Source organism: Thyridium curvatum (assembly GCF_004353045.1).
Source record: "Thyridium curvatum strain D216 chromosome Unknown NODE_27_length_422201_cov_78.887067, whole genome shotgun sequence".
Taxonomy (NCBI): Eukaryota; Fungi; Ascomycota; class Sordariomycetes; order Thyridiales; family Thyridiaceae; genus Thyridium; species Thyridium curvatum.
Genome location: NW_022156782.1, coordinates 118,446 through 132,301, shown reverse-complemented (window position 1 = coordinate 132,301; position 13,856 = coordinate 118,446). Strand labels below are relative to the sequence as shown.

Here is a 13,856-nt window from a genome sequence, read left to right as displayed (position 1 = left end):
ATCAGACATATTGTCGCGAAAGCGGCATCGGCTGTTTGTTGCGTGACTTCCTCGCTGGTTGCTGTGCATATAAAGACTTCCCAGTCGTCTCAAAGTGTTCACATATCTGATTGGAACATCACAACAAACCTGTCCTCGGCGATCGATCCAGCTTCAACTCGCAATGGCCCCCGCCGCAGCTCGTGCCGTTGACGGCATTCTATCTCCCATTGACCTCAAGACGATTCCGCCTTTCTATCGTCGCAAGAATGGTATCCTTCTCTACTTCCTCCTCACGTCCTCTCTGCTGGCGAGTATGGCACTGGGCATTGACGGGGTAAGTCAAACAACGAATGCGTTTTATGGCAATTCTTGTCAAATCTCGGGCACAGCTAACCTCGATGCTGAACGTAGTCAATGACCAACGGCATGCAAGTCCTAGAGACTTGGCAGGAGCGCTTCGGCCACCCGACCGGCTCTACACTTGGTTTCTTCGGAGCCGCAAACGCTATCGGCGGCGTCATTCCGTTCATCTTCCTCGGCTGGATCGGCGATGTCCTCGGGCGCCGTGTGCCGACGGCGCTGGGATCTATCGTCATCATCACGGGTGTCCTGATCGAATTCTTCGCGACGTCCCTCGACATGTACATCGGCGGCAAGATCGTGCTTGGCTTTGGCTCCTCTCTGATCCAGATGGGCGCTCCTGTTCTTGTTACCGAGTTGAGCCATCCCAAGGAGCGTGTGCAGATCACCACTTTCTACAACACATCGATTGTGCTGGGCTATGTCATCGGCGCCTGGGCAACCTTTGGCTGCTACCGCATCCAGAGCCAGTGGGCGTGGAGGCTGCCGACTCTGATCCAGATCATTCCTTCTGTGTACCAGGGCGCTCTCATCTTCTTTTGCCCCGAGTCTCCGCGCTGGCTTATTGCCAAGGGCCGCGTCGATGAGGCCAGGGCCATTCTTGTCAAGTACCACGGCGAATGCAACCCCAACTCCGAACTAGTCGAGTTCGAGTGCGCCGAGATCCAACAGGTTATTGCACAGGAGGCCGAGGCAAACATGACCTGGAAGGAGTTCTTCTCTTCGATCCCCAACCTCAAGCGTATATCTCTGTGCTTCGCCACTGCTGTCTTCAGCCAGAGCTCGGGCAACCTGCTGGTGTCCAACTATCTGACCCAGATCCTGAAGGACACTGGCCTGAAGACGGAGTACGAGATTACCCTCGTCAACGGGATGGTCACGCTGTGGCAGTACATCGTTGCCATCGCCGTTACGTTGCTCATTGACCGTTTCAAGCGCCGATTCTTCTTCGTCACTGGCTCTGCTGGAGTCCTGGTCACGTTCGTCGTCTGGACCATCGCATCTCAGCAGTACATCGAAAAGGGCTCCCTCCCAGCGGGCCGCCTGGTGCTGGCGTGCATCTTCTTCTTCCAGGCCTTCTACACTCTGGCCTGGACCAACCTGATCGTCACCTACCCTCTGGAGATCGTGACCTACCAGATGCGGGCCAAGACGTGGGCGTTCGTCCTGCTGACCATCCAGGTCGCATCGATCTTCGGCGGCTACGTCAACCCGATCGGACTTGCCAACATCGGGTGGAAGTTCTACATCTACTACTGCGTCTGGGTCGCCATCATCTTCCTGATTGTCTACTTCTTCTTCGTGGAGACTGCCGGACCGACTCTCGAGGAGCTGACGTATCTGTTTGAGGGCAAGGATACCAAGATGCACATGACCCATCAGATCGAGGCGAAGCGGGATGCTATGCACGATGACAAACCGGAACCGGATAATGCTTGAGACAAGTAAGAAGAGTCCTGATGGACTTCACAGTCAACCTACCTTAAATTCGTATCACTTTCATAACAGAGCAAAATAATCTCTTTTTACATCGTTCACAACCGCTTTGATCTTGGAAGATCTCTTCTTGAATCATGATAGCGAGGGCTTTAAAATAATTGATTCACGACAATGGTACAGCAAACTCAGTTGTATTGCTGGTTCATCCGTGTATGCTAGGGTCTGCAAAGACCACGTCATGATCACCAGCAGCAGGACTTAGTGTAGCTTGCTTCACGTCGAGGTATTCATGGACTGCACTCAGATGTGCAATTACCTTCCTTGACTTCTCACAAGCCTGATCCAGCGCCTTAAGCTTTCTCTTCTCATCCTCCAACTCGTGGGTTATCGCGATGAGTCCTGCAGCAGAGCTTGGCAAAAAGCCCACGGGCGACAGCCCAGCTGCTTTGTCATCCTGCAGTCGGCTGTTGAACTTGCAAGTCTTGAGATGCCGTTGCAGCTTGTCCGATCGAGGGAATCCTTTCCCGGACTCGGACCATTTGCAGGAATCGTTAGGACAGAAGAACTCTGGAGGACTTTCATTGTGCATCTCTCTCAGATGTCGAGTTAGGGCATCGGGTCGTGAGAGGACGGCATGGCACAGAAAGCATTCTGTCTTTGCCCGAGTGCGGTTCGATGTCGCGAGGCGTTGAGTATTTGTCTTCGCCGATGAGTTGGTCTTCTCGCGGGGGAGTGGCGCAGAAGGTTCTGCTACACTGTGCGTTGGCTCTTGGTCCATGCTGTCAACCAGAGGATTCTCACCCGCGAGATTAAACAGCACTTCTGTGGCGCCGTTGGCCGAATTCGTAGGCGTCCAGTAATCAAGGCCGCTCCAAGGGCCGGTTTCGAAATTCAGTTGCGGCCAAGCATTGGGATTTACTATGCCTCAACTTGATCAGCTAAATGCTAATTGGATATGTGGGAAGATACGCACCATTGGAAAGAGTCTGTTGATGGTGATTGAGGAGCGTGTTGTTCATGAACCAAGTGTGTTCCTGATAGGCCCTGTTCGATTGTTGAGAAGGCAATAAACTAGAAGCAATGTCGCATTCATTATTACTGGCCTCCATAGTTTCCGATTTTGTAAGGATTTTGTTGTAGGGACGGACATCATTCAAGGCCTGTAGTTGGAGAGGTTTACAGAGTAGGTATCAATTGTATTTATATCAGTTATAACGAGTTACCCACTGCACGGGGATTTTCATTTCCCCCTTCCACATGGAATCTCACAAGGGTTGGCTGGTGCACTCTAGAGTCTAACAGTTATTATCAAGTTACTATCAAAGTGCAACGGTAACGGAACCTTCTATGGGAGATCTCTGTGCTTTAATATCTGGATCGAGGGGAAGGGTGGCAAAAAGTTCAGAAGCAGATGCGCCATGAAAACGTAAGCCAGCAGCCAGCCATTGTTAGATCGATGGGGTGGGTGGCCCCGGCGCTGTTGAGTTGGCTTGGCTTGCTCCCCTTGCCCAACGACAGGGGTGATGTTAGGCCCCGTGTTTTGAAAGTGGGGATGTTGTTGTTGTTGTTGTTTGGGTGTGCAGATACGAAAAGAGCTTGCTTCAAGCAGGATGTCACTGCACTCTGATGGAGAGCCGCAGAATTACCTAGAGTGCCTTGGTAGGAATAGAACAGTTGTTTTGGATGCTACTGCAAAGACACGCTGGCCCAACGCCACCTACTCTTTAACTGTGACCGGGCGAGCAGAAACAGCACTTTGAATGCAGCCACCACACACCCCCGGGCCCAACCGAGGGGTGGTAATGCAATAATCCACCTGCACTTCCCCCGCCTCACAACTTCCGAAACACCACCCCAAATATCTCCCTGCTCTTGAGCAGGTTCGTCACTCTCAGCCTCTCATTGTCCAGATGCGCCGCATCGCTCGCCTGACCACAGGGTAGGTGTGCCGCCGGCGCCCCAAACACCTTCTCGAGGAACCTTATCGCAGGAATCGATCCGCCCTCCCGGATGTACAGGGGCCTCCGGCTCTTGAACGTAGGTGCCGCCGCTACCGCCGCCGCTGTTGTCGACCCAGCCTCGCCACCACCACCACCTATACCATCATCATTCTTCACCGCCTCCCCTCCGCCGTCCAGCCCCCAGACCTGCACGATCGCCTCCTCGAGGGTGCGGAAGATGTAGTTCTCCGGGTCGCCCAGCCACGGCTCGGCCCTGTTGTCGATCGTCACGCTGAGGCTGTTGTTCGTCTCGAGCGCCGCGACCTGCTCCCGCAGGAACGCCGTCAGCGAGGCGATGACCTCGTCCACCTCCTGGCCGGGGACGAGCCGGAAGCTGATGTTGGCGCTCGCGTGGCTGCTGACGAGGCTGCCGTCGGGCCCGGATACCTTGTACCGGTGGATCGTCATGTTGGGCTCGCGCCAGCGCGCCATGAGGCTGGCCTTGAGGGCCGGCGCCGGCCCGTTCTCCTCCGGGTTGCGCTCGACGAGCTTGGCGGCGATCTCGTCGTAGCGCGCCTCCTCCTCGGGCCGCAGGGGCAGGATGCCGTCGTAGAAGCCCGGGATCAGGATCCGGTTCTTGGGGCCCTTGAGCTTGGACAGCACGAGCGTGAGGTCCGACAGCGGCTCGGCCATCATGTACGAGCCGTCGACGCCCGAGTGCAGGTCCGGGCGCGGCGAGTCGACGCAGACGGTGGCGTGCAGCACGCCGCGCAGGCCGTACGTCAGGCACGGCGTCTCGTCGTCGAGCCAGTAGCTGTTGGCCAGGAGGATGTAGTCGACCTTGCCGATCAGCTCCTTGTTCTCCTGCACCGTCTCCTGGAAGCCCCGCGAGCCCGACTCCTCCTCGCCCTCGATCAGGAAGATGACGTCCGACTCGAGCTGCTTGGCCTGCATAAGGTCCGTGACAGCATACAGCGCCGCCATGATGGGCCCCTTGTTGTCGCTCACGCCGCGTCCGTAGAGGTATCCGTTCATGCCCTTGAGCTCGAACGGGTCGTTGTGCCACTTGCCCTTCTTCTGGTCTGCGGGCACGACGTCGTAGTGGCCGTAAAAGAGGATGCGCTTCCTCTTCTCCGCAGGCTCTGACTTGCCGCTGAACTTGGCGTAGACAACAGGGTTGTGTCGCCCCTTGCTCGCAGATAGCATCTCGACCTCGCCGCCTAACCTCTTGAACAACGAGCCGAGGAAGGTGGCACCCCTGCGGCAGTCTTCGGCAAACTCGTGCCGGGAGGAGATGGTCTTGAAGGAGACCAACTCGGACAGACTCTTGAACATGATGTCGTCAGACTCGTCCTTCTTGACTACGTCGCCGGCACATTTATCTCGGATCCTCCAGACGCAGACATCATCGTCATTGGCGCCGGTGATGTAGAGTTTCTCCCCGCGGTACGTCGTTACAGCAGACGACAGGATCTTGCCCCGGTGCGCCGGCCATCGGCCGAGGCATTGATATCTCTGACTCACAGTGTCTGTGGTGGGACTCTCGGACTGATTGCCGTCGTGATGGACGGTGCTGAACTTCTGTGTCTGGTCAGCTCATCTCATCGTCTTTGCGAGCCAAGAGGGGTGGGGGGTAAAAGCTCACCGTTGCGCAGCCGTCCGCGGCGCCGCTCAGCAGGAAGCCCCAGCCCATCTGTAAAGTCATGACGTCCGTTGTGTCGGCCTTGATGACCCGCAGCTTCTGTTTGGTATCGAGATCCCAGAGCTCCACGATCCCCGCCAGCTTGCCACTGTAGAGGAAGGAGCCGTCAATGGCCAGCGACAGCACCGACTCTGCGTTATCCTCGCCTAGCACCATGAGCTCCTCCAAGATGCCAGGGGTAGATTCGTCTTCTTGCTCGTTCTCCTCTTCGGGCCTCGCCACCCTCCAGAGCTTGATGGTCCCGTCACCGCCGCCCGAGATCAGGACCTCTTCGTCTTGGTCCACCAGGACCGTCGGTGCCCGCGCCATCAGCATGCAGTAAACGTACCCGAAGTGCGCAAAGGGCAGGATGGCGCCTCTGTCGACCTCGAGGACCGTGCGAGCTTTCGGGATCAGGTTCCAGCGCTCCTCGTTCCTCCGCGGGGTGCTCGTGCCGCCGACGGCTTTCGAGTCAAAGAAACGGTGATGCCTGCGGTCAGGATGGAGATCTGATTCGTGCAGAGCCTTGCGGCCGGGGTCTTTCAGGCTGACCCATTGTATTGTGGTGTTCTGAGCCCCAATGAAGAGCATGTCGTGCTGTACCGAGTACGCGACGCTGAAGATGTCGCCGACATTGTGGGTGCTGTAGATTTCGTAGAGGCGCGTCAGGGTCTTGGGACACCAGGCGCTGATTATGGCATCGCCGGCCGAGGAGAAGAGCAGGGGCTGGAAGTCGGTCGTCGACGAGTTGGGGGAGTCGCGCTTCGCGCAAGGTTTGTCGGCGAGGAAGAGGCAGAGGACGCTTCGCTTGTGTGCGAGGATGCGGTGGACCAGCTGGAAGGTGCCGAGAGACCAGACCAGAATCTCGCCATCGTGGGTACCGGCAAAGATAAACTCGTCATTCACGGCGAGAGCGAGAACCGAGCTGCCATTCTGGAGCTGATGGAGGCGCTCGGGAGGGCGGCTGCGGCCATCGAGATCCTTGTGAGGAGCAATGGACTGCCGGGATGATGGCGCTCCGGAAGCCATTGTGCCTGTTCCGGGGCCAGCAGAGTTAGCAAACGTGTCGCGCCAGACTGTTCAACGCGTGCGCAAAGAGGTAGTCTAGATGTGTGCTGTCTGGGAAAGGATCGCAGGGTCGACGCAGTGATTCACACGAGTTGACGTCTCGGCTAGTGGTATGACGCATCGACAGTCCAATATTTGTCGCGACAAAAGTCAGCTGTGTAGCTCGCCTCGACGCCTACAAGCTGAGTGCTAGCGTGCCCGACCCCACGGTCCAAGGCACTAAAATCAGGGTAGCTGCAGTGGCCAGACTGTCCTAGCTGCCGTAGCCTTACAGGGATCTCCACTGTGCAGATGGATGGCATCCATCCATCATGGATGGAGGGGAGGGAAGGGATAGGCGCGGATTGATGCAGACCGAATTCGACCACCTGGATCAATCAAACCCAACTCGCAGGCCTTTTCATCCGAACAAGTCAACGCCGACCGCAAGACATTGATGCTGTGCATGCTGTCTGTCATATGTGACGAGATCGGGCCAATTCCAATGGGGAGTAATTGATCACGTACCTTTGGCTTGGATTACTGACTGAGCTGTTGCTGCTGTTGCTGCTGCTGCTGCTGCCTCTCCTCCGACAGCTCCAGCTTTGTTGATCTTTTTGCATTTCCCGCACTGGCTGCCACCTCCGTGCCGCGGCTGGACGGCGTTGTCGACGGCCATGCTGGACGCGTGCGAAACTGCAGATGCGGAGAGACTGCGACGGCCACCGCCCAACCTCCACAACATGTCCCTGGGGAAGGGCGACGGCGGCGGCGGCGCCTGTGGCTTTTGTACGTCCATCGCCCCAGTCAAGTCGGTAGATTGCGCGGGGACAGCGAGAATCGCATCATGCATTACCCTGGTCTTGCTAGGGCGGAGAGGGAAATGAATCGAGCCCAAAGGTTGCCTTTCCCCGGCTGGCTAGTCACCCAAGAAACGACAGCGTGGAAGATATACCCTCGTTTCCCCTTTTCTGGTGTGACTGCTGCAAAGAGAGGGTGGCGTCTCGTCAAAGATATCAACTAAGCTCTGGGCTCGTATTTCTTGTCTCCTTGCTGCCCGGTTGACGCGGCCTAGATAAGAAAGCTTGCGGAAGACAGATTGCTTTTGTCTAATCTTTTCCGCTTACCGCCAGTCTGAGATACCATGTGCCGTGCGGTCAAGATCAAATCGAAAAGGATGTCTCGGGAAGAAGAAACTAGAGAAATGGCATCATCTGCAACCATATTTACACAAGAACGCCGTGGAATGAAAAGGGGAGGATGATATACAAAAGAAGAAACGTGGTCATCAATCATCCAGCACATGACAGAGAGAGAAATGAGACGCGAGTCTTCACACCGCCTCAACCTGGAGAGCAAGCAGACTACCTACCTTGGGTAGAGCAAGGGCACACAGAACAGCGAAACCGGGCTGAGATCGTCAGCCCAGGGTTCGTCCAACGCAATTGTGATTTCCGATTGGATTGCATGCGCGACATCCATGGATGGCTTGGGGTGTGGGCGGCCGATGCTCGCTGGTCGCCGGCGTCCTTGTCGTGTCCCCCCTCCCCCTAGTCTGCTCGCAGCTCTGCACTGTCATGCGTCCAATGCTCCACGAGATGTGACGAGTCTGAGCGTGTTCAAAACGTCGTACTAGAGAAGCATACATACATACCTTACATGCATAAGCTGAGAGCTTTCCCGGATCCAGTCCCCCTCTCTCTCCTTTGAGCTGTTCAGAAGGTAATTTGCTTCGTTATCTTGGCGCAGTGGCCAATACCTCCTCAAGGCCCGTGCCATTAGAGGAAACATAGGGGAAGGTCCCCTAATGCTAGTGCTAGAAGCCCAGCGGCTAGGGACCGGCCCCACCTTCCAGAGGGCTAAGCATGGATGGATGGTTCTGAGGGCAGCGAATACGTACCTATTGTCGGGTATTGTTGGGACTACCTAGGTAGCCTGGAGGCACATCCAGGATGGCTTCACCAACAAACACCGAGGAACGGCGGAACGGATCGGTTGTACGGTGCTGATGGATGCCTTTGAGGAGGCTCCATGCATGTTCGCATTGCCTTTCTGAAGCTGTTTGCTGGAAGACCAAAACTAGCTCTCTAACTCGGTCACAGTTCCCAAACGAGTGAGCCGAAGGGTACCAAATAGCTTACGGTACACCGCACAAATTGGGGAATCCAAGTTGTCTTGGAACGCTTGATACAGCATCTGTCTATGATTCTAATTACACTATTCTAGCGTCATGATTCCCTCTATTGATCTAGAATCTACCGTCTACCACTTCTCCCCTCGCAGGATCCGGTACTCAGCCTCGCCGTCGTCGTTGATCCAGGCCCGGAACATCCCCCCGGCATTGAAGTCCTGGAGGATCTCGGACCTGACCTCCACGACCCGCCCGTCGACATCTCGAACGACGACCGACTCGACGCCAATCATGCCGCCTTCGCCCTCGCCCGTCTTGCCCCACCGGGCCCCAGCGCTCTTCTGGAGCTCGCCGCCGTCCCCGACGACCTTTGTCAGCGCCGTGGCGGAGGACACCGGCTGAAACCGCGCCATGGCCGCCACCGTCCGGACGGCGTTGATCCGGAGGAACGAGTCCCCGTTCCCGGTCCCGGAGATGGCGACAGACCGCTGCGTCGTTCGCCGGGGCGCCGACTCGCTCTGGCGCAAGGGCGAGTACACAAACGGCGTGGGCAGGCAGTCCGCCATCAACCCTCGCAAAGTATCGGATACCACCACTCCACCGCCACCCATCCACCAAGGCGCGGCAGCGGCAGTGGCAGCAGCGGCGCCCGTCGGGTCCCCGTCCTCCGTCCACTCCTCGGCCCAGAACCCGGCGCCCGGCACGGGGGTGTCCCCGATCCGGCCCGACAGCTTGTTCGTCATGCCGCCCGTGCTCGTCGCGACGCACAGCGCGCCGTCCCCGCCCAGCGCCACGGCCCCGCACGTCCCCTGCGGCAGGAACTCGTCCGCGCTCCACGTCGCCGTCGCCGTCGCGCCGCGGGCCCCCTTCTCCTTCTCCTTCTCCTTCTTCTCCCGCTCCAGCCCGCGCACGTGCTCGTCCCACCGCGCCCGCGTCCAAAAGTACCCGGCCTCCACGAGCTGCAGCCCGTACCGCGCCGCGAGCTGCTCCGCCGCCCGCCCGTGGATCTGCGCGTGGCCCTGCGCCGACGGCACGTCCAGCTCGCCGTCGTCGCCGTCGCCGTCGTCGCCGTCGTCGTCGTTGCCCCAGAGGTCGCGCTCGCCGCGCTCGAGGATCGCCTTGGCCAGCAGCACCGGGTTGCGCACGTGCGCGAGGCCCATGACCCCCGCGCACCGCTTGGCGCGCCCGCGCGAGACCATGACGCTGGCCTCGAGCTCGTTGGTGCCGTCGCGCGTGAAGACGGCGCCGCGCCCGCTGTTGAAGAGCGGGTTGTCCTCGAGCAGCACGAGGGCGTGGCAGGCCGCGTCGAGGGCGGAGGGGAGGGAGAGGCCACTACTGCTGCCGCCGCCGCCGCCGCTCGTCTTCCTCGGGGTCGTCATGTAGGCGTTTGCTTTGGTGATCTGTGTGCCAAGAGGTAGGCACTCGTTAGCGCTCAAATACGTGGTAAGATTGGGGCTACAGGGCGGACTTGCGATGCTCAGCAGGGCTTCCCTATAGGCCTTGTACTTGGGCGGCGGGAGGTTCTCGGGCGTGATGTTGCCGGCCCCGCCGTGGATGATGAGGCGGGGCTTGATCTTGGGCTTCGCGCCCTGTGGTTTGTACTCCATTGTGTGAGACTATGCTGACGTGCGAGGCTACAAGTACATATCAGATCAGAGGGTTGTATTTCTGGTATTTTGACCCTCTGTGCTGCAAACAAAAAAGGTTGCTACCAGGCGGTCTGGTTATCATGATGTTTCCGGGTAGCTTTATCTTATCGGTCAAGAAGGGAAGCGGAGTCGTAGCGGAGAGGGTGGTTCTCCACATCACGATGCCTTGATCACGAGTTCTTCCCAGAGGTCTACCGTAGTTATCATTTGAGACTTTGAGAACCGAATAGCTTGATACATTCAGCATATTGTTGATGTACCTAGGTAACTGCTAGGCAGTTCCAAGTATCTTGCTACCCAATGAGATTGGCGATGTACTTGTCTTTTCCAGCAGCCTTCTGATCTAGGTGCAAGATTCAAACTACCTAAGCTAGTTATGAAGTGAGAAAACCAGAGCTGTAACATGTAAGCTTTGGAACAAATAGTGAAATCATGACTGCCACCTAAATGCCTCAAACTGCGATTACAAGTACTCTTGGGAGGCACGGATAGCCCGGTGCTCGTCTTCGCCAAAAAGCTTGTCAACAGAACGGGGCATCCATCGATGCCGATCAACCCCGCATCCTGAGCCCCCGGAAATTGCTACGTTCAGTAAGTCGATGCTTGAAAACACTACGGCAACCATCCCGATGTCTACGGCACCGTCTCCGACCTCTCACTACCCTCCGCCGCTTCAGGTAGTGATGGATGCAATACGAGTGAGGCACAAGTAACCTCACGTTTCATCCACCAATAGCACCCTCGGGTAGCCATATTATAAATATTGAGCTCCGGCGGTTCGACTTCATCGGCCCGCATGCGCGTTACTCAAACATGACTTCGAGGGACGTATCCGGAGGTTGGACGTATATCGACATGCCGCAACACACTCCCGGGCAGCCCGCTGCCGACGCAGAGACGATGGAACAGAGGATCACCCGCGTCAAAGCCGACCAGAGCGACCTCTACGAGTTTCACAACATTGACTTGGTACGCCCCGCCAGGCTCAAGGACTACTACGTCGAAGAGCTCGACAAACTCCACCAGCTATCTTTCGAAGAGCTACCGGATCAGGAGGCTCGCGTGGACTATGTCCTGCTGAGAAACTACCTGCGGCGGAGCATCCGCCGACTGGAGCTTGACGAGAAGCGCAACGAGAAGATGGCACCGTTGTTGCCGTTCGCCGCGCCCCTTGTCGAGCTGCTCGAGGCCCGCCAGAAGGTCGAGCTGGATTCTCTGAAGCCGCGACACACGGCAGATGTCATGGACGCCGCCACCAGGCTAGTGTTGAAGACCAAGGAGGGAGTAGAGAGCGGCAAGATCCACGTCGACGGCGTCACCGCTATCCGGGCAGTCAGCACCATCGAGCAGCTGCAGGCGCGCCTGGCAGAGCTCATCGACTTCTTCAAGGGGTACCACCCCACCTTTGACTGGTGGACGGCCCAGCCCTACGAAGCCCTGAACAGGGCCCTCGCGGATCTCATCCCGCCCATCAAGGTCAAGCTCGCCGGCCAGCGCCCCGGCGAGGAAGACGCCATCGTCGGCCAGCCCATCGGCCGCGACGGCCTGCTGGTAGACCTCGAGGCCGAGATGATCAGCTACACGCCCGAGGAGCTGCTCAAGGCCGCCGAGGAGAAGTTCGCCTGGTGCGAGGACAAGATGCGCAGCGCCGCCGCGCGCATGGGCTTCGGCGACGACTGGCACGCCGCGCTCGAGCACGTCAAGAACCTCGGCGTCGAGCCGGGCGAGCAGCCGGCCATGGTGAAGCGGCTCGTCGTCGAGGGCGCCGACTACGTCGAGAGGCACGGCCTCGTGACCGTGCCGCCGCTCGCGCGCCGCACCTGGCGCATGTACATGATGGCCGCCGAGCGGCAAAAGGTGAACCCCTTCTTCCTCGGCGGGCCCGAGATCATCGTGTCCTACCCGACGGCCGCCATGGCGCACGGCGACAAGCTCATGAGCATCCGCGGCAACAACCGCCACTTCGCCAAGGCCACGGCCTTCCACGAGATGATCCCCGGCCACCACCTGGCCATGTTCCACGAGGCGCGGCACCGCGCCTACCGCGCCCTCTTCGAGAACCCCTTCTGGGTCGAGGGCTGGGCCATGTACTGGGAGCTCGTGCTCTGGGACCGCGGCGACTTCTTCGACGGGCCCGAGGACGAGGTCGGCACGCTGTGGTGGCGCATGCACCGCTGCGCCCGCATCCTCTTCTCCCTCGGCTACCACCTGGGCCGCATGTCGGCGCAGGACTGCGTCGAGCTGCTCGTCGCCCGCGTCGGCCACGAGCGCCGCACGGCCGAGGGCGAGGTCCGCCGCTCGCTCAACGGCGACTACGAGCCGCTCTACCAGGCCGGGTACTACCTCGGCGCGCTGCAGATCTACTCGCTGCGCGACGAGGTCCTCAGGAAGGGCATCTGCGCCTCGGAGAGGGAGTTCAACGACAGGATACTCAGGGAGAACGAGATGCCAATCGAGATGCTGAGGGCGCTGTTCCTGGACGTGGAGCTGTCAAAGGAGTACAAGGCTCAGTGGCGATTCCTGGATTGAGGCATAGAGATGATGCAAAACATGATCTCGATCGCTCATCCAATGCTACAACCAAGAATATCTAGCTTTGTCATTGAGGTTGAGGTATGGTATGGTATAGAAGCCTCTAAAAGCGACATCTTCCCTGAGGTCACGCGTAATATCGGAACGCTTCATGGGTGTTCAGGCACTGGTGAAAACATCCTTGGAGAGATGATTTCTGGTGTAAAATCAAGATCCTTGTGTCATCCAAAGCCAAATTTCAAGCTTAAATCACTTTTTCTAGAGGCATGAATTGAATAGCCAAAGAAGGTAACGCGTTTCTCTTGATCATATGTTTCAAGTCTTGAAAAGCCAGTTTCAATCGAATCCCTCGCAATGGTTCTCGTATATGGATGTATACATTCACTCAACCTCGAGAAAAAGAATACATAGATAAGGGAACCCAAGGCCTAAAGCCGCCTTCAACCCATTCTGTCCACCACAACCCGGCGAACTTTCTCATAAGCCTAGCAATGCGAATGAGGATTGACTCCACACTACACCGTCAAATCAGTTAATGTATGATGCCACATCTGGACAGTCGAGCATCTCACCTGGCGGGGCTGAACCTCCTGTGCTAATCCAGCGTCTGCAACGGGAGCAGCAAGGCCGGCCCAGGCTTGAAGGGCAAGAGCGAGAGCGAGGATGATCTTCATAGTGATATAGTAGTCGGTGCCGGACTCGTAAGTAGATTCTCAACTCGACCTGAAAGTGATGGGTGAAATAGTCATCTCGGGGGGAAGCTTGCAGTTGGGTGGTAGAGGTGCTATAAATATTCATGACTTGGCTCACTGCCTGGACACTTCTTGATACTCCGATCCGAAACACCGAGTATCATTGTAGACGACGCAGCCAATCCTTTTACAATATTCAATTGCTATCAGCATTTGAATTACGTTTTTACCGTTTCAGGAAGGCATGGGACACCAACTCCATTCTAAATGCCACCTCGACAGATCGGCTGTCTTGCGGCACAGCCGTTTTGATTAGGCCGAGTCGAGAAATGGCATCTGATTCGACCCTAAACAAGCCTCCAGGAGGACCGACTTGTTCAAATGAAGCAGGTGCCTGCCCTT

At 57.5% G+C, this 13,856-nt stretch overlaps 6 protein-coding genes across 6 annotated transcripts; 2 read left to right on the top strand and 4 right to left on the bottom strand.

The window, feature by feature from the left end:
* Positions 1-163: 163 nt before the first annotated feature.
* Positions 164-1,782, top strand: E0L32_005257 (uncharacterized protein; the record flags this gene model as incomplete). Its single annotated transcript, XM_031139759.1, has 2 exons — positions 164-316; positions 394-1,782. The coding sequence occupies 2 exons, from the start codon at positions 164-166 to the stop codon at positions 1,780-1,782; spliced, it is 1,542 nt and encodes a 513-aa protein (XP_030996276.1).
* Positions 1,783-1,984: 202 nt separating this feature from the next.
* E0L32_005256 (uncharacterized protein) lies at positions 1,985-2,891 on the bottom strand (the record flags this gene model as incomplete). The annotated part of the gene is made up of 2 exons (XM_031139757.1): positions 1,985-2,700; positions 2,756-2,891. The coding sequence occupies 2 exons, from the start codon at positions 2,889-2,891 to the stop codon at positions 1,985-1,987; spliced, it is 852 nt and encodes a 283-aa protein (XP_030996275.1).
* Positions 2,892-3,614: 723 nt separating this feature from the next.
* On the bottom strand, positions 3,615-7,303 carry E0L32_005255 (uncharacterized protein; the record flags this gene model as incomplete). The annotated part of the gene is made up of 3 exons (XM_031139756.1): positions 3,615-5,303; positions 5,368-6,479; positions 6,979-7,303. 3 exons carry the CDS (start codon positions 7,301-7,303, stop codon positions 3,615-3,617), a joined length of 3,126 nt encoding a protein of 1,041 aa, XP_030996274.1.
* A 1,409-nt stretch (positions 7,304-8,712) lies between these two features.
* Positions 8,713-10,188, bottom strand: E0L32_005254 (uncharacterized protein; the record flags this gene model as incomplete). The annotated part of the gene is made up of 1 exon (XM_031139755.1): positions 8,713-10,188. The coding sequence occupies one exon, from the start codon at positions 10,186-10,188 to the stop codon at positions 8,713-8,715; it is 1,476 nt and encodes a 491-aa protein (XP_030996273.1).
* Positions 10,189-11,043: 855 nt separating this feature from the next.
* E0L32_005253 (uncharacterized protein) lies at positions 11,044-12,759 on the top strand (the record flags this gene model as incomplete). The annotated part of the gene is made up of 1 exon (XM_031139754.1): positions 11,044-12,759. One exon carries the CDS (start codon positions 11,044-11,046, stop codon positions 12,757-12,759), a length of 1,716 nt encoding a protein of 571 aa, XP_030996272.1.
* Positions 12,760-13,247: 488 nt separating this feature from the next.
* Positions 13,248-13,436, bottom strand: E0L32_005252 (uncharacterized protein; the record flags this gene model as incomplete). Its single annotated transcript, XM_031139753.1, has 2 exons — positions 13,248-13,277; positions 13,335-13,436. 2 exons carry the CDS (start codon positions 13,434-13,436, stop codon positions 13,248-13,250), a joined length of 132 nt encoding a protein of 43 aa, XP_030996271.1.
* Between the last annotated feature and the right edge of the window lie 420 nt (positions 13,437-13,856).